This window comes from Amblyomma americanum, chromosome 11 (genome assembly GCF_052857255.1).
Source record: "Amblyomma americanum isolate KBUSLIRL-KWMA chromosome 11, ASM5285725v1, whole genome shotgun sequence".
NCBI lineage: Eukaryota > Metazoa > Arthropoda > Arachnida > Ixodida > Ixodidae > Amblyomma > Amblyomma americanum.
Genome location: NC_135507.1, coordinates 75,977,775 through 75,997,512, shown reverse-complemented (window position 1 = coordinate 75,997,512; position 19,738 = coordinate 75,977,775). Strand labels below are relative to the sequence as shown.

At 44.0% G+C, this 19,738-nt stretch overlaps 2 protein-coding genes across 2 annotated transcripts in view; both read left to right on the top strand.

The window, feature by feature from the left end:
* The window catches only part of LOC144109919 (alpha-(1,6)-fucosyltransferase-like), a 43,573-nt gene extending 31,457 nt beyond the window's left edge, over positions 1–12,116 (top strand). The window contains exons 8-11 of the mRNA XM_077642689.1: positions 1,717–1,906; positions 3,074–3,247; positions 5,246–5,399; positions 11,370–12,116. Of these exons, the coding sequence (XP_077498815.1) occupies positions 1,717–1,906; positions 3,074–3,247; positions 5,246–5,399; positions 11,370–11,744 (893 nt within the window). The 3' untranslated portion in view covers positions 11,745–12,116. The remainder of the gene's footprint in view (positions 1–1,716; positions 1,907–3,073; positions 3,248–5,245; positions 5,400–11,369) is intronic.
* Positions 12,117–17,368: 5,252 nt separating this feature from the next.
* LOC144110406 (uncharacterized) overlaps positions 17,369–19,738 on the top strand; it is a 90,794-nt gene continuing 88,424 nt past the window's right edge. The window contains exon 1 of the mRNA XM_077643263.1: positions 17,369–17,414. The gene's annotated coding sequence lies outside the window, so the exon portion shown is untranslated. The remainder of the gene's footprint in view (positions 17,415–19,738) is intronic.

Genomic DNA, 19,738 nt, shown 5'->3' with positions numbered 1-19,738 from the left:
AGCTTGGCTTTCTGCGACAGAAGTTAAAACAGGCACCCTCGCAATGAAAACTCCAAGTCTATAAAGAATTTATTTTACCAAAACTCGAGTACGCTTCAGTTGCGTGGAATCTCTTCTACAGAAAAGACAATAAAATGCTGGAAATGGTTCAAAGACGCGCAGTTCGTTTTATTTTTAATAAATACGGCGCTACGCATTCTATTTCAATGGTCCTCGCAGACAATAATATCCACACTCTTGAAATCAGAAGAAAAATTCCACGACATAAGTTTTTACTTGCCATTTGCACAAAGCGCCAAAATCTTAAACACTCATATTACGACATTTCCATCGCGCTGATCCAGGCATCGTCACGTCCACAATTTGCTCCCATATGCCGCGCGCACAAATTTGTTCACCTTCATTCTTCCCATGAACAATAACCGAGTGGAATGATCTGCATGCAACAGTTTTTTTCTTGGGAAAATTTTGAGTGTGCTTCAACCACTGTGTTTCAATCTTGATGCACGTTTGAGATTTATTTGTGATATAATTGTGATTCTTATGCGCAAGCGCCGTTCCGTATTCAGCATTTTACTGTGTCTATCGTTTTTGTTCTTAAGCCGTTGTTCCGAATGTAAAATCTTATCATAACTTTGTTCTGCTGATAAGTTTTTGTGCTATTGATGAGCCGTTGTGCATGCCATTTTTTAGTGCCTGCTTCTCTTGAGCCAAGCTCACCTTACAGGTATGCTTCTGAAAGCAATGCTATGATAAAATTTGCATCTGTATGCTCCCACCTGTTTGGCCATCCGAGACTGCAGTATCTCCTATCCTAAATAAAAAATAAAAATAATTTGCGATGTGAATAAAGTGTACAAGATTTCTCCAGAAAATATTTTGCACCTTGGCACTCATTTAGAAATACTCTTGAAGATACGGTTTACGCCAAAAGCGTAATGGTGCTAAAAGACGGAGACAATAAACACACAAGTCCGAAAGACGCGGGTTCGATCCCGGCCGCGGCGGTCGAACTTCGATGGAGGCGAAATTCTAGAGGCCCGTGACTGCGCGATGTCAGTGCACGTTAAAGAACCCCAGGTGATCGAAATTTGCGGAGCCCTTCACTACGGCGTCTCTCATAGCCTGAGTTGCTTTGGGATGTTAAACCCTTGTAAACCAAACAAAACAAACACACAAGACAGTACACGGCGTCATGTCCTGTCTTGTGTGCGTGTTGTCTCCGTCTTTTAGCGCCAATACGCTTTTTGTGTAAGCCATGTCATGCTACAACCAACTAGCTCAAATCAATGTCTTGATCGAGCCGCCGCGGTGGCTGAGTGGTTAGGGCGCTCGGCTGCTGGCCCGAAAGACGCGGGCTCGATCTCGGCCGCGGCGGTCGAATTTCGATGGAGGCGAAATTCTAGAGGCCCGTGTGCTGTGCGATGTCAGTAGGCGTTAAAGAACCCCAGGTGGTCTAAATTTCCGGAGCCTTTCACTACGGCGTCTCTTATAGCCGGAGTCGCTTTGGGACGTTAAGCGCCCATAAACCATAAACCAAAGTCTTAATCTTGAAGACGATCTTCATAAGCCTCGGCCAAAGGCGAATGAACACTGCGAGGTACTGATGCGAGCGATTAGTGTTTTCCTCTGTTGCACATATTTGAACAGTATTTTTGCATGGTGCTGCTTTTCTACCTTGTGCTTACTGTTCAGCCTAATATGCCAATTTTGCAGGAATTAAATATCGCAGCAAGATTATCGACCTGCCTGCATCTATTGTGAAAATTTTGGTTGCAAACCATGCGGATCCTTACGCTTGGTGGTATGGACAGATTGTCAGCTACATTTTACGACTCCAGAACACAACACGGCTGGCAATAGAAGACTTCAAGAAAAATAGTGGTTATAAGCATCCAATTGTAGGGTGAGTATATATACCTTTTGTGTACATGAACAGTGATGCAGTCCAAAACGAATCCACTTATGGTGGGACTCATTTCAGCGTAAACGTCAAAAAGAAAGTATTTACTATTACAGAATAAGTAGAGTTTATTTGGAAAGCGCGTGTTCATGAGCAGTAGTGCCAAATAAAATTGTTCAAATCAGGAATAATTTTTATGGCTTTGAAATGTTTTTGAACCACGTCAATAGCGAATAATCATTTGCCATTATTTATGTTTCTCAGCACTTATGTAATTGCAGCTGCTCGAAGCATTTAGGTGATAGATGAGATGCAGCACTAATGCTTAATTCTGATTAGGGATCAGCAAAATCAAGTACTCTAATCAATTATTCTGTGTCATAGTGAATATAGAAAATGACTGTTAAACCATACACCTACAGAACCTTGTAATGCTGCTGAGTTTGTTTTGCTAAGTAAATACCGTGGCGGTCGAATTTCGATGGAGGCACAATTCTAGAGGCCCGTGTACTGTGCGATGTCAATGCACGTTAAAAAACCCCAGGTGGTAAAAATTTCCGGAGCTCTTCACTAAGCACCCCTGATAGCCTGAGTTGCTTTTGGGTGGTGAACCCCCATAAGCCATAAGCCTCAAGCTTTTCTTTCCTCTTATTTTACATTCTAGGTGATGGCCAATAAAATTTGTCATAAAGCGGATTTTGATTTGACATGCAGCTTCAGTTACTTCACTGCCTTTGATGTATGCTAACACCTATGTAGCCTATGGTTAAAATCATAGTGGATAGCAGAAACCGATCTTTGAACTCATTCAGCTGTTTTTTAACTGAATTAGCAATTTTGTCCTCAAATTATGCTAGGTGTTCAGTTTGAATCGTAAGAAATCCCTGGCTGCTGTTTTCATTGTCGAATAAATAAATATTGGCATGACGAAAGCAAACTTATTTTTCATTTCTTTCACTACACTGACACTGCACGCTCGATAGTGCAGTGCTCATCTTTGCACTGTTTCTTTGTGGTTTACGTTCATTTCCTTTGGCTGTCCATCATTTTGGTGCTGTGTTAGAAATCCGCTGATGATGCAGCTTGTTGCACATATAGTCACAACTGATGTAAATGCCAATTCCAGTAATTTACAGGTTTAAAACTTTAATAAAGACTCTTCCTTCACAGGATACACATACGACGTACAGACAAGAAGAGGGAGGCTATATACCACGCTGTCAGCGAATACATGCATCATGCCGAAGAGTTTTACAACAGGCTGACGCTGAAAGGGGAGACCATAGAGAGGAGAGTTTTCGTTGCTACTGACGACCCAGCCGTTATTGAGGAGATAAAATCGAAGTAAGTCAACGCACAATAAGGACATTTCTAAGTGTGAATTTCTAATTAGTCTATACTGTAGTTTATCACACAGTACGCTTGGGCTTAGGGATTTTGTCTCAGAAGTGGTTCGATTCTATCGTAGCATATTAGTTATTTGTCCTTGTAAACCATACAAAATATACAAAATATAGTACTTGGCAATAGCACTCTATGAAAAAATACACTACTTTTAAGATATTTTTATATCGTCTGTTGTAAAAAATTTTTGCTACTGTTCATTTATTAAATGAAAGTTCAGGTATCATTGCAATGCCACGTGAGCCTCTGCAAGCTTTTTCCCGAAGCATGCAAGCTAAATGTGCAAGTAACCAGAGTAGAATTTTACTCCCTATATAAGTCTAGTCCTGAACTGAACTGAATTATATTAGCTACTATCATGCAAACATACAGGGTCTTTTGCTGCCTACGGTTATTTTACGCCATCCTGCTTTCGGTATATCAGTTTTACGGCTGCTTGAAGTGTAGGTAGGGTAGTTGGGATTTAAGTGCAGGATGAACTGTGTCATTTGCGGCCATGTTTGACTGGCCGTGCTTGGCTGAGAGACAGAACTTAGGAAAAACATGTACAGTTGTAAGTCAATAATATGACCTATGTTACTATTGATGTCTGAAATATGCTCAGGCTATGTGGGTACAAGGCTTTTTCAATGCGTTATACCATCATCATCAGACTGACTGCGCTCACTGCCCAAAGCATTTACGCCTCATTAAAAGGGATGTTTGTTATCTGGACAATAGACAGGATGAAATGCGCAGAACACAATTGCGGCCATGAATTTTGTCACTTTAATGCAGCCAGCGATGAGACCCAACCTAGACTATCCCAACAAGACAGTTCTTTTCCTGTATCTTGAGAGCAGGACATCAGCGAAGGGCAGTGCGAAAGCGCAAATGCGTGATTGGTAGTGTACATTTTGTTGGTTGCCTGCCTTACGCTGCCAGTTCACCTGATGTACGTGCGTCAGCAGCTTACGTGTTCAGTGGACAGCTTGGAAGAATAATTGCCTGCAGCTTGTGCTGCGCTCTGAGCCGACTCAGTACAGACGTGTACTCGCAGTTCATTGGACGTGGAAAACTATAGATGTGCCTTCACGCCAAGAAACACTACCATGTTTCACATGAACCACTAGGGGCTGCCGACTGCGTCATAGTATTAAAAATAACCCCTAACATAACGCGCTTGGAGCTCTCATATTGAACAATTTGTGCGATTTCCACATCACAGGTGACAAGTATGTGCAGAAGCATACCTTAGTCATACACTTTGTTGTTTTACATTTTGTAGCGATAGCTACATTACGGCAGCATTTCGAGCCTTCGGCGTGGCGGTGGCACGTGCCAGTGGCTGCGCAGCCACGGCGTGGCGACGCCGCCACCGCCACGTAGCCACGTGGTTGGTCACGTGAGCAGCCACGTGGTGCGGAGCAGCTGCTGCTGCCGGCGGTGCGGCGCGCCGGAAACCGAGCTGCAACAGTTGTGCGCATGCGCCGTGTCTGGCGGGGCGATGATTAAAAAGGAACGCCCAGCGGAATGCACCAGCGAAAGACTAACTTTGCAATTCAACTGAGCAAGTTCCACTCAGCCAGCTGTAGCTATCGCGTCACTCCAGGTTTAACCGGAGCTAAACCACCGCCAACTTTTTTGAAGCGAAAGCTTCACTAAGTTAAGTTTTCAAGAGGGCAGCATCAGTGCAGTCACTTGACAAAAGTCCCGTGGTGTCACGTGGCAGGTCATGTCACCTACTGACGTCATCACAATCTGCCCACCGTGGAAGCTTTCGCTTCTCACCAGGATTAACCAAAGTTTAAACCATTTTTTTTGTTTTCTTTACATTTTCTCATTACGCAAGACTCCCATTAAGGGCGGTTTTTTACGGTACCGAAGTATCTATATTAAGCAGTCATGCCGTTATACTTGTTTTGATAATGGACGGGATTTTTTTCTTTTTTCACTAAGGTTTCCAGGCTACAAGGTTATATCGAACCAGAAGTCTGCAAGACATGCCTTTGACTTGAAAGCCCGGAGGCAAAGCTCTGCCCTGAATGGCGCGCTAACCGACATCTTCCTTCTGGCCGAATCTGATCAGCTGGTCTGCGGCCTCTCCTCCGGGGTGAGGCCAGCGGCTTACTGTGATCTCCATTCGCCTACTCACCCACTCACTCACTTTGTCACAAGCGCTCTGAAGACCGTGCCACAAAAGTTTCAACAAACTCCTGGTTAACAAAACTTTTTACACTTCGTGACAAGGGTATCCGCCACTTAGTCATTACTTTAGTGACTAGTATAGCAGGAGTCACTATGGTTGCACAGCATCTAATTACGTGTTTCTTGTATCCTGTTTTAAAAAAGGTATTTCTCATTTTCCTATCTTCAGATAATCAAAGTAGCAGTTTTAAATTTTTGTTGAACATCATACATTCACAGAGGCGCTCGGATCTATTTATTTATTTATTTCCACAATACTGCAGACCCTCATTTGAGTCTAGGCAGGGAGGGCAGAAAAATACATTCACTCAACACAACAACAGTGACATCGTAAAACACAGAACAATAAAATTGTGTAATGTAGTACATATATTTAAAATAGCTCACAGAGTGCCTTGTCAAAATCAACAGCCGACATCACCTGTAGAGGCAGGGCGTTCCATTCGTGAATCGTTTGTGGAAAAAAAGAAAATTTAAAAGTGTTAGTATGCGCGAAGTATGGTGCTAAGGTGTGATCATGATGACGACGAGTTCTACGCGTTTCTGAAAACTGCACATAGGGGACTGGAGAAATGCCTAGTTTTCCATGGATTAGCTGGTGAATGAAGGATAGGCGGGCTGTCTTGCGTCTGACGTGAAGTGATTTAATATAATTTGCTGCCATTAACGAAGATGGGGAATCAGTTCTCTTGTATCTATTAAATGTGAAACGTACTGCGCGTCTCTGTATTTTTTCTAATTCTGCTATGTCTTTTTTGCATGGGGGTCTCAAGCGATGGCGGCATATTCAAGTTTTGGTCTTATAAGCGTATTATAGGCTAATAGCTTGCAGCTGCTAGGTGCACCCCTAAGTTTATTGCGAAGAAAACCAAGTTTACGTAAATCTGAGGATTTAATGTGGTCTATATGGTCATTCCATTTTAGTTGTGAGTTTATTACAATACCAAGATACTTATACCTTGGCACTTCTTTAACCGGAACGCCATTAATGCAATAGTTGAAGGAAAACGGATTTTTCTTCCTTGTTATCCGCAAGAGCACAGTCTTCTGAGTATTTATTTCCATACCCCATTTTTCACTCCAGGAAACGACACTAAGCAGAGCATTATCTAAATGTTCCTGGTCAGAAACGGAAGATACCGGAGTATATATCATGCAATCATCGGCAAACAAAGCAATCTTAACAGCTGGGTTAATACCGTAAACTAGATCATTTACATAAATTAAAAAAAGTAGAGGACCAAGCACACTTCCCTGAGGGACCCCAGAGGTTACAGGGAGCGGGGGGAACAACTACCGCCAATGTCCACAAACTGCGTCCTGTGTTGTAGATAAGCTGCAATCCAAGCAATGAGCGGAGGTGGTACACCAATGAGCTTCAGTTTTAAAAGAAGTTTGTTATGTGGTACCTTGTCAAAGTCTTTGGCAAAATCTAAAAATAAAACATCAATTTGGCCTGACTTGTCTAAAGCTGCACTGAAATTATGAATGGCTATTATCAGTTGGGTAGTAGTAGAGAATCCTTTCCTAAAGCCGTGCTGAGAAGGGTTTAACGCACCATTACTGTTTAATATTGCAAGTATATGACTGGCAATAATATGTTCAATAAGCTTACAACAGGATGTCGTTAGAGAGATTGGGCGTTAGTTGTTTACACAGAGTCGATCATCATTTTTATAAACAGGAATAACGTTCCCTGTCAGCCAATCAGGCGGCAGGGAGCAAGAAGATAAGGAAGCACGAAATATTTTGGACAAAAAACGAGACAATGATTCAGCATAGCGCCGCAAAAATGCATTAGGGATGCCGTCTGGGCCGGAAGAACACTTCGTATCTAATCGGAGTAGCATTTCAATGGCACCCCCATCAGATACAATGTCTAAAGGTTCAAAGGGATCGCAAAAAAAAAAAACGTCATTTTCATTTCCATCAGCTGAGAATACAGAGTGGAAATAATTATTAAAAGCAGTGGCAATGCCCATTTAGCACCTAAAAACGCATCCATTCGCAACTATTTGCTCGATCGGCTTATGAGACTCTCTGATATGATTCCAAAACTTAGCAGGGTTACTTTTTATGAGTTCCGGGAGACATTCTGTGAAGTACCGTTTCCTGGCAAATCTAATATTCGAAGAAAGTTCAGCTGCAAGTTCTGCTAAAAGATCTATGTTTGCCCATTTCGAGCGCTTCAGGCGCTTTACTTTACGTTTGAGATGAATAATGTGGCGATTAACCCACGGATTCTTTTTCTTTACAGCTTTTTTTTTGTCTGAAATGAAATTCAACAGACAAAATTCAGAGTGCTCCTTGAAAGTATCCCACAGAACTGAAACATCTTCACCCGAAAATCTGTCAAACGCAATGTCTAAATAATCAAGTACTGATTCATCATTTGCACGTGAAAAGTCTCTTATATCTTTATGCAAATTTTTGCGCGGTTTATCACAAAAGGAAAATTATTACAGAAACAAGTACCAGTCTGTGATCTGATATTCCCTCCAATACAGAAGACATGTGTACAGAAAACAAGCGGCTGACAAATACTAAGTCTAAAACGGAATTGCACATTCCTAGCACCCTTGTTGGCTCAGTTACAACTTGTACAAGGTCATGAGCAATCATTAGGTCTGAAATTATGTCTGCATTTTCAGAAGGTTCAAAAGATCCAGTACACCAATTCATATTTGGAATATTAAAGTCTCCAGAAATAATGATTTTACTGTTCCTAAATGAATACATATGATCCTGCAATTTGCGCATATAGTCAGGACCAGAATCTGGAGGCCTATACAGCGCGCCCAGAATGAAAGTGTGACCAACGTAATTAACCTTTAGGAATAAACTTTCATGGTTGTCTATTTGCTAGCAAAACCTCACATTTAGTATCACGTTTTAATAGGATAGCGACGCCGCCGCCGCGGGAACCCCTATCACGCCTGAAGACATGGTAAGAGGGAGGAAAAACGCAGTCGTCACTAACGCCAGAGTGAAGCCAAGTTTCAGTTATCACAACTATGTGGGGACTATGAGTGATCAGAAAGACTTCAAGCGATTCTGTTTTATTGACTATGCTCTGAGCATTGAGGTTAATAATAGTTAAGTGTCGATAGTTTGCAGAAGTGCGAGCGGGTAGTCAGTCGGAGTTCCGTGCAGGGTCCGAGGCGATTTTAGTACGGCTATTCGATGCGTCGTTCCAGACAAACGTTTCATTGTCGACAATCAGTCTATCGTGAACTAACCTCACTTTATGGCCGTCATCATTTTCCTTTCGAGCTGACTGCCAGAGTAACTTGTGTTTTCGTAATGTTTCCTGAGAGTAGTCGTTCTGAATGTAAATGCCAGTGCCTTTTAGTTTCCCTATGTTTTTAAACACGGCGTTCTTTTCATCAAGATCTTGGAAATGAACTATTATTGGCCTCTTTTTATTGGTTGATTTACCAAGTCTGAGGAAATGGTCTACTGATGAAGCATAGACATCAAGCTGCTTGTGAAATACTTCGTTAAGAACGGTTTGCTTTAAATCTTCTTCAGTTTCTTCCTCTTTTTCTGATACTCCATAAATGACTATGTTTGCGCGCCTGTTACGATCTTCCAAACCGACCAATTTTTGGTTTTGCATATGAAGAGACTGACGAGCAGAATTCAAGTGTTGCTCGACAGATTTTTCTACTTGAATTAGACGATCAGACAGGAAAATGAAAGCTGTATTAATCTTTTCATGCAGAATTTTCAGATCAGACACGTCCTGCTGTATGCACTTCTGGTTTTCCAAAATCTTATCAAACATTACCTGTACATCAGGACCCGGGTTACTTTCAACATCTCCACACAAGAGGAGTTCACAAACGTGTAGACACTCGTATGCTATACAAACAACACGCCGTGGGCTCGGCAGGACCAGCAAAAAGGGGTCGTCACTTCTGTAAGCATAACCGACACTGACCTGCATAAGCAAGAACGGAGGCATGCTTAGTGCGATGTTCCGGCGCGGTCCGCCATGCCCACTGAAGATGAAGCTGTGCAGGCCTTCTTTTATAGCTGAAGCTCTTGTCGACGTCACATCTCGAACAATACTGCCAGCAGGCGGCTGATCGGGAGCTGATGCGTCATATTCAGATGCCAAGCCCACAGGTGATATCGGTGAAAGACAGGAAGACTGGAAGTCTGCATGGGATTATATTTAGTCACTGAGCGTGAACCAGATTTTTCAAGCAGGGCTACGATTACATCTCTTCCTATTTTTCAGCCAAACCAAAGATTTGATGACGGTGCCTCTTGTCGCTGCAGTGGAAAGAATGTAGTATAATTGGCTGTTGCTCAGAGTAGGGAGGCATATATCTTTCGCTTGATAAAAACGAATTTTTTAGGCAGAAGTTTTAATTGAGTTTTAAATTCCTAAATATGTACAAAAAGGGCGAATTGCAAAGTTTTAAATGAATCGAATTTGTAGCAGTTTCTTAGAAGTTTATTTCATTACACAGTTTACCTGTCTTGGTCCCAATGAACTTGTTTAAAATGCTGCTTCTTTCTAAGTTTTACTTTTTTTACGTACTATACGAAGCGGTTAAAACACCTGGAGGTAAAAAACTATACTTTTTGGCTACACCAATCTCATTGGCAGCTTCTATGACTTGGACATGCTCTTCCAGCAGCCGGTAAGAAAATGCTGCTTGCTGGAGGATATCCAAACAGGTATTCTTGTAGTGTGAGTTGTCAGCTTCGCGCATCTTGTTTTCCACAAGCAAGACCTTCCCCTGCAGAAGTGCATCCATGAAAATTGTTGCATCATGAATTTCTTTTTTGGCCGTACAATCTTGTAACTACCTTCTGAAAGCATCCAGAAGTTTACACCTACCTGTACAACTCTAACTATGGAGCCAACATTCTCATGTTTGCATCGTGGGTCCTGCAGGACCACTGTTTCAGTTTAATGTTGGATTAAATTCAACCTGCCGCTCAGCCCTAAAATTAACCAGGCCAGCCACAAGATTGCAGGCTAAGGCTGTTGTGGTTGCCCAAAGCGGAAATGGTGTTAACCTGTTGTATTTAAGTATAGCCCTTTGGTGGAGTCGATTCCAATTGACCCATTCGCTTCTATCGTTAGTTGCGCCTGCCCGCGTAGCGTTCTGCGCCGTGTTTCTGAGAGCGCTGAGCCACCTGGGTCACTAAAAATAATCGGCAATAATTTGACAAGGAGAGAGTCCGTGCTGTAACCATTCGTGTTGCCGTTAAATCAGTCCTTGTCAACCTAACCAGAGCACATATTGCATATGATATGCTGACAGCAGATGATGTTACCACTTGTGAGTCGGGCCATAAGGGATGTGCTGTAGCCAGCCAGTCTGCATGAACTTGAACCTCTCACTCTGATGTGGTCGCCTTGGTAAAGGTTCTATATCAATTAGAGAAGTTGGAGCGGAAGTAGCGTTTTTTAATGCGAAAGCCTTCAATGGCTCATCGTTGTCCGTCCGTCCGTCCGCGAAATCTGTCACACCATGATGTCATCAATGGCATGGATGCTGTAACCCATATTCTCTTAGCAATTACTGAGTAATGGGCGATTAGTATATAATCATTATTTAGAAATCAGTCATTAATGTGTAATTAGGCATCAATTAGTAATTAGATAAATGAATAAATATAAATACAAAATGAAAACAAAGTAAAATAAAAATGAAGAACTAAATAACTACATAAAAAATTGAAACAAAGGAACTTAAAAAAGTTTTAATGAAAATTTGAAAATAAATGAAAGATTAAAAGAAGCAGCCAAAGTGGGCGCTGAAAGGCTTTCGCCTCGAGCACTTCAGATCGCCAAGTGCCCACAGAATTATTTTCCTACTTCGATGATCAGTTTGTCTTATTCCTCACGCAGTTCTGCCGCGTTGCCTACGAGCTCATGCAGGCCTGGAGTGCCGAGGCCGGTATCGATGCGACACGAAAGGCGGTGTCTGTGGACATCGAGTTCTTCTACGCCTTTGTGCCGTTTCCTCCCCGGCGGACACTTTACAGCAACGAGGGCATCTTCGAGAATGAGCTGCACTGGTCCTCTGCTGGTGTCCTGCTCGAGAAATCGAACGACTACCCTGCTATTCACGAGGCCCGTCATAAGAAGTACGCCGACGGCTTCAACACGGGTCGCATAGTGGGGTCCTCGGCTGACGGCAATCGCATGGTGTTCCCGCGATTCAAGACGGTGCAGACTTACTCCGTGGCGCAATACGCAGCGTTCAACAGCACCCGACCATAACAGTTGGCTTGAGGTGCGAAGAGCCTCAACCGCCCAATCACAAAATATAGTGCAACTGCCAGCGAGAAGCTAGCCCCTTCAACTGGGATCTGGAGGCCGGGAGCAAGGCCTGTTTGTGTAGAAAGTACCACTGTACCTGGTGTGCCTACCGCTTATGAAGCAACACCATGTGAACCAAACACAAAGACTACAGCTCGCCGGTATTAATTACTGAGACGAGAACAACACTTTTTTTCGCGAAAATCGCGGGTGTAGTCCCTGCTACTGTAGCTTTGAAGGAACACCATCTAAAACGAATCCACTTCCTGAACTTGCGAAATTCTATCGGTCACCTTTCGGTCACCCTGTGTAGGTTTTTTATTGTTTGCGTTAGCCTGGTCACTTTCTTCCGAATGTTTGTCGCTGGTTTTGTGCTAGAATTTGCCCTTTGTGAATTTACCTTTGAGGCATTAAATTGTTATATTTATTTGTTTCTGAGAAATGGTTGTGCTTTCCTGTATGAGTAAGACGTGTGGGTGAGCAAGGCAAGTGTCAAGCACCAGGCAAGGTGATAACACGTGTTTGTATCAAAACATTCGATACGCATAAGTTGAGTTTAATTGCTGTGGGTAAAGAACGTCATCGAACTTACCATGACACGACGTATCAGTCTACTCGCTTCCTTCATCAGGGGCGACTCCAGATTGGCGTCTGTCGAATGTTTGCCTTTAGGAAGTATAAATTACATTTAGATTCAATGTCATTAAGTCAAACATGAAGTGACATGACTCGTGTGGCAGGCATTCAGTAACATGGGCTTTCATTAGGGCTTTCCAAACGTATACATTGCAAGCGTGTTATTTTGAACTTCACGGACACTTAAAAACTACAGATTAAATGCCACTAAACTGAAGAAGTAAAAGATCGCATTTGGTATTGGAATGAAAGGAAGCATTTAAAAGCCCTGCATTTTTGCAAAATGTAGCTTAAAAGTGTAGTTGCATTACAGCATATCCTTAAATCTGAGTTCCATTAGGAATTGTAGTAGTAGAAACAGATTGGCCATTGTTGTCTCTTCGTTAGAGTCCGATTAAAACTTTATCACGAACCACTTCATTGAGCTTGAAGTCTCTTCGCGGACTTCTCGTCCGCAATCTGTGCGGAGGGGCGTTCCGGGGGGGGGGGGGGGGGGGAATGTGACGTCCCAATATTGTAGAAATATTGTAGCCTGCGCAGTGATCATGGGGCCGCCAAGGGCTATATCCTGTTGCCATATTTTGGCAGCGTTTCTTTCAGTTTTCTGTTCTTGTTGTTTGTCGTTGATCGTGGCTTTCAGGTGATGGAGGCCGCGACAGACGACAGCAATCACAGAGATCCGAAAGAAAGGTGCACGAAACAGAACACTGCAATATACGCCCTCTGGCTCCTCTTATCTATTCACGCGACAAACACCTTCTCCAAGAATGTCTGCTCTGCCAGCAGCTTTCTTTACCTGAGAACAGCTTTCAACTTCATTGACGTCCATCCTTTTCTTCCTATTCCGGAAGTGGTTGTCAATTGCGATATTTCGTGGCATCATGCTTGATAGCTTCATGCTGTATCTCGCCTACCCTTCTTCGATCTCCCTCAGAGTCGCTAACCTGTTGAGCCAAATCGCGCGCTACCTCCGGCCGGATGGCATCATGGGACGCATGCTCTGTAGGACTATGTCGTAACATAACCCCTAGGCCAAGATTCAGCGCTGAAAAAATAAGAGAAAGTGTGGCGGAATTTTGTCAATTCTCTGTTCCGACGAGCCCGTTCACTAACCAGCGTTGAACCGGTTTTGAGCCTTAGGCTTACGTTTTGAAAGTATACCTTTATACATAAAGGTCGCATTATCATTCGGCTACGGATGACATTTAACTCTTGAGAAACCCAGTGGTAGCATAGCACCACGGCCAGTATACTAACGCGTTGCCGTAGCTACCGTTGCTGCGCTGGCCGTAGGAGGAGGAGGAGAACTTTAATGGAACAGGAGAGGTCGGCCTGGTTGTCGGCCTGGCGTGCTACTCCAGGGTAGCAACGTTAACGTAGTTAGCGTGCTTACCGTATGACGGTGATAAGGCTCTCCAATAATAGTGGTATCGATATTCATACTTTGATAACCATTTGATCTACTCAGAGAGCTGAAATATGGTCGGGACTGCAGCAGTTCGAATGCTTTCTTTGTTTATTTCTTTCTTTCTGTCTTTCATTCTTTCTTCATTCCTTCCTTTTTTTTCTTCCTTCCTTTCTTTCTCTCTTTCTTTCTTTTACTTTTTTCTTCTTTTTTTCATTTCTTTCTTTCTCTCTCTCTTTCATTCTTTCTTTCTTGCCTCGCTTTCTTCATTTCGTTCTTTCCTTGCTTTCTTTCTTCCTGTCTTTATTTCTAAAGTACAGTTCAAAACAGATTGCAGACCCTAGAAATAGCCTGACGTGGCTATGCCACCCTGGCAACTCTGTAAAAAAAAAAGCGAAGACGAAGACAGAGATTGGGGCAGCCTTTTTGAGCTAGACCGCGATTTGGGCTCTGTGCTATGTATGACTTATTTAAAACTTCCATTCTGTCACAAAGCTCATAGAGCCATGCTGTCCTACTTTTCACGCGCCAAATCAGTTTATCGCCAGCTCTTCCGGAGCTCCCCTCCTCTTTTAAGCGGAAGCGAGCTCCACTCCTTACGTCGCAACATGTGAAAGCCCTGACCCAGTGCTGCAGGTCTATCATGGTTTCCTTTTCCGCAACAACAGCTGAAGGTGTGCGCGTAGGTGTTTTGCAGTACGGATCCTCGCTGATCTTTCCTTCGGAGCTATTGAAGCCGCCTCCTGCCTGTCCAACATCTTTCTACTTACCTTACCACTGCCCTCACCTCATTGTTTTCGCGCAGTTTTTATAAAGGGATACTTGGGCCCGCTGTATACTGTAGGAACTAATGTGAGGTATTTTCGTGCAGGAAGCGGAGAAGACTCCTGCTCTTAATGTTGGTCAGGCCGTTAGAGAAATGCTACTTCCTTGTCGCTGTTAGTCCTACTTCCTGTAAAATCCATCCCTTGAAGCCCTGCTTTTCCCTATTTGCATGTGGTTCTTCATTGCCAACATTTCGCTTTGGGACGTTAAGGCCGATTAAAATGGATCGCCATGATTGAAAATATTAACTGTGTGGTTGAGCAACTGAACGCCAGACTGTCTTGATTGTGATTTGCACTGACAACTGTGTCTGTTCATATCACTTCATGTTTTCATCGAATTATTCGGCGAAGCTTGCGCAGCACACGTTATGCGGGGCGCAGTAATACACTTTTGTGGGAGGACTTTTTAAAAGCTCCCGCAGAGTTTTAACACAGTACAACACTAGCGCGTGCAGACAGAAGAGAGTAGAATTTCATGTGTAAAGACAGACGAAAAATAAGCGTGTAGCAGCTAGGATACCCGCAGAGCTTGTGACGTTGGTTCGGCAGCGGATATTGCAATTCAAAATTCCCGCACTACACTGCATTCAGCTGGTAAAAGGCAGAACCCAGTACATCCGTGCATGTTGCTGTACTAACGAAGAGCTGCAAAGGCATGGGCGTGTCGACCAGCACCAAACGGGTCACTACCACTGCGTTTAGCGGATAGGGGAGAGTATTGTGTTGCGTGTTAGGTTTTATGACACATAGGCAGCTAAGGCCATCATGCGCCAAACGCAAGGTATACAAAATTGTCTTGTGCTGGATTTTATACAAAAAATAACAAACCGGTGGTGTTAAGGACCTAACATTTTATTTCACACCACCTAGTGATGGTAACAGGAAGAAATAATTTTAAAATGGCTAATGGTAAAAGCTTTAGCATGGAGCTTTCGCATGCGCGCAGATAAGGCTTGTTCTCGACTAATATACAGGGTGTTTCACCTAAGACTATACACAATTTTTTTTTAAAATAGGCATTTTCAGTTAGAAGAACGCTTTTTTCGCATAGCACTGTCAGCGGTGCAGTAATTCAGAATACAGCTAACACGTGCTAACTAGCATAGTGGTTGACTAATACTAATATAGTTAAATTTTTAACTATCACAGTGAGGCTCCGTAATCATTAAGAGGTCTGAAGTCCACCGTATTTAATAAACATAGGTTTTAGAATTTCAAAAACGCGGTCACCCTCAGCGCTGTGGCTTGACAAATTTTCACTAAATCGCACCAAAATACATGCGCTTTCGAGAAGCTTGCAGGCAAAGCAGCCTCTCCAGTGCGCGTAACTCGTCGAAATAGCCGAAATTTGTTGGGCCACAATGCCGAGGGTAACAGTGTTTTCGAAATTGTAAATCCTGATATGAATATCACTTCATGCAGGTGTCACGCCGGGTATTAAGGAGCCCAAAAGCAATGCTTAAAAATTAACAACTCAGTATTAGTTAACCATCCTGGTAGTTAGCTCGTCGTTGTTGTCTTCTGATGTACTACGTTCCTGACAACGCTAATCCGGAAAAAAGCGCTCTTCTAACTCAAGTAGTCTGTTTTTAAAAATTATGTAAAGTATCAGGTGAAGTACTCTGTATAACCGCTGCTTGCTGTTCTGCGCAACAAATATTTTTTCAGTAAACTGTATTGGAATTTTGCGCAGTTCAGTGCAAATGATCGTAGTCGCGAAGTCCCAGCACTTAGAGCCTTCGCTGTGTAATCACCTGAGCAATTTCCAATGGTCTCTTTTAATATTCAGTTCTACGGACCATTTATTACTTGATGTTACGTATTTGGCTTTGTTTTTACAATCCCTGTCAAAGACCAGAATGAATTTTGCTGAAGCAATTGCGTTCCCTTGGGCGGTGTGAGGATTAAGGAGAGAATGTAAACAAGAAACTTAAGTCTTTTCGATTTTATTACTTGGCAACTATCGTTATTTAACCTAATGATATCTGAACAATTGCCAGCCCTGAGGCAACTAAAAAATGGGCGTGTTCGTATTGATTAATGTTGTGCACTAATCCGTTTGTCGTTCTTTGCTTTGCTAGGTGCCTCATCCTAGCTAGCGCTTTAATAGTCATTATGAATTGTCAATAGCATCCCATTGCCGTAATTGTTTTCACGAGGTCATCGCCTACATTAATCTTTAAAAAGATGTTTTTCTTTTCCCTTTTTATTTCCCTTTGTCTTCTTTAGAAAACTCTGCTTCTTATCGTCAAACCCTCCAGTTTGGTGTTCTATCTCTGTGTTCTCTGCCTTTACTGGCTGGTCAACTTTGTTGCAGAATAAATAGTGTGGTTTGACACTCTTCAGAAGCAAAGTAATTATAGAGCGTAAATAATGTGCACTTCTTGGGCCTTCTTAATCGTCCGCAAGCGCTACTTTTTTTAGAAAGGCGTTTGCATAGGAACCACAGCGCAGTTGGAAACCTCCAAGCTTCTCTGAGCAAGATGAAATATAGGTGGACGGAGCCATAATTCAGTCGTCTGGAATGATTTGGCTCCGGTGATCTAAATGCACGGTTCCTTCAGCTATGCTACATTCATGCCTGTGCATCACACGGATTCAATTGCAGGCTGCCTGCCTTTCAGCTACTGATTACTTATGGCCTCTTGTCAACAGCAACCATATGCTGAACCTTCATATAGTCCTTGTGTGCCTTGATCAGTCCAATAGTACAGCAGCTCTGCAATCTTGCGTCGCCGCCGGAAAGAAGCCGCACGATAAGAGGTGGGTCCCGCTACGAAACTCTGTCGCCCTCTTACCTTTGCAGGAATCCGACTCACGGAAGTACGGAGCAGCTCTCGTGGCCCTTAATAGGTAAGTCCTAAAGTTATCGACAGCCCGCGGGCCAGCGCCATCAACACGGCTGAGAGTGGGGAAACTAGGCACTTCCGTACAGATCATTGTCCTTTCTGGTGTCGGATAGTTGAAGATCCCATTTTGTGGTGCGCTCAGTTCATTTATTTGGTGAGCAGGATCAGAGAAGGAAGTGTGGGACAACAGCTGATTACAGCGGCAGAACTGCAGGTCTATGCAGTGAGGAACTGGGTGTAGTAAGGAAGAAAACAAACAGTAAGGACATATCGACTGGCAGCAACCAGCCTATCACTGCGTCGTGCGAATAGAAGAGAGATGGAATATTGTGCTCGGAGAAAGACTATAGATGTGCAATCTGCGCCGAAACAAAGATGGCTGCGTAATACGAACCGCATTTGGAGTCTGAGGCGTCTGAAACGAGGCTTTCCCAGAAAGGGCCTCTACCAAGAACACGGTACTTATAATGCCAAGCGCAGGAAAGCAGGATCGCCTCAGCCACTTGGTCTACGCTTCTAAAAACGGTCCATACACAGTCTATAGAGTTGTTATATGCTCTACTGCCTTCCAGCAGATATTTATTTTTGTCTATTCGTAGTCTAGAGACTGTCTAGAGACAAAAGTCCACTAAAAGTGTATGACCATAAATCTACTGACTGCCTATTGACTGTCTATCGAATTTGTATTGTCCATAGACAGTTCTCTAGGGTTCGTCTATAGACAGTCTATAGACTTTATAGACAGAAGTGCATGGAGAGTCTACAGGCTGTCTAAAGAAGTTTTTGTAACGACACCGCCACCATTCACCATCTCCTTTCTTTCGGTCTTCTCCCCTGATTGTTGAGCAAAGAATTGAAAATTGGTTGTTGGGTAAAGGAAATGGCGCAGTATCTATCTCACATCTCGGCTCTAAAGTTTTGCAACCGTACACTTCCGCCCTCTCTCCTTCTCTCTCCCGCTTTTCGTCTCCGCCTTCTCCCTTAGAAGAGGAGAGGGGGATGACATTTCTGCCATCTACCTCCGTTGGCAGGTGGCGCTGCGGACGGCGGCGTGAAATTGAAGAACGAGCTAATTACAGCTAGCGCTCTAAAATTGTATAATGTGCCTATCTAGCCTCCAGGCAGGATGTTGAGCAGCGGCAAATGGGCGTTTTCTGCACATACACGCAATCAGTCAAACGTGCACCAGTCCGCGCTTAGCCGCCGCAATGGCTCAGTGCTGTTTAACGGTGCTCGGCAGCTGACCTGAAACACGCGGGTTTGATCCCGGCAGATGTGGTCGCATTTCGATGGAGCGAAATTCTAGAGGCCCGTGTGCTGCACCATGTCGGTGTAGTTAAAGAACACGGGTTGGTCAAAAATCATCCGGAGACATCTACAACGGCGTCCCCATAGTCTGAGCCGCTTTGGGACGTTAAAGCCAATAAACATAGAAATGGCTGTGATTTAGCTCTGGTTAAACCTGGAGTGACGCGATAGCTACAGCTGCCCGAGTGGAACTCGCTCAGTCGAAATTGCAATGTCAGCCTTTCGCCGCTGCGTTTCGCTGGGCGTTCCTTCTTCATATTCGTCCCTGAACGTGATTCTCTCTCTCTCCTTCCTTTCCCCCTCTCCACTCACCACCCCACTTGGTTTCGCTGACGCGCCACGCCGCCGGCAGCTGCCACGGTGGCCACGGCGCCGCTACGATGAAGGCTCGAAATCTAGTGTAATGTAGGCGCGCGGCGCGCACACCAGCTGCGTGCTCTGACGTCAATCCGGGCATGCGCACAACTGACGAGGCGGGCGGTGTCGCCTCCGCCGTCGGTGCAGCGGCGAGGCGCGCGGCGCGCACACCAGCTGCGGGCTATGACCTCACTCCGCGCATGCTCACAGCTGGCAGAGCGGTGGTGCCACGGCTGAGCGTGCAGCCAGGCTGACCTCGCGAAGTGGCTGGCGTAGTGTAGCTATCGCTACAAAACTAAATCGCTACCGCATAGCGGACGGTATAGACTGACGCACTACATATCCGCAACTGAGACGGTCGAAGGACCGGTCAAGAGATGGAAGGTGAGCGTGCGCAACACAGGCAGAAAACGAAGGTAGGGTGAGGGTCGTGCAGGTTGCGGAGCCCAAAGGCTTCACTGCTTTCGAAAGGCCGAAGCAGTCGAGCGCCCTTATCTGCAATTTGCAGCTGTACAAATTTGAAAATTTTCGATACTTTCACTCAGCACTCGTGCACTCCAGTGCAAAGCATTA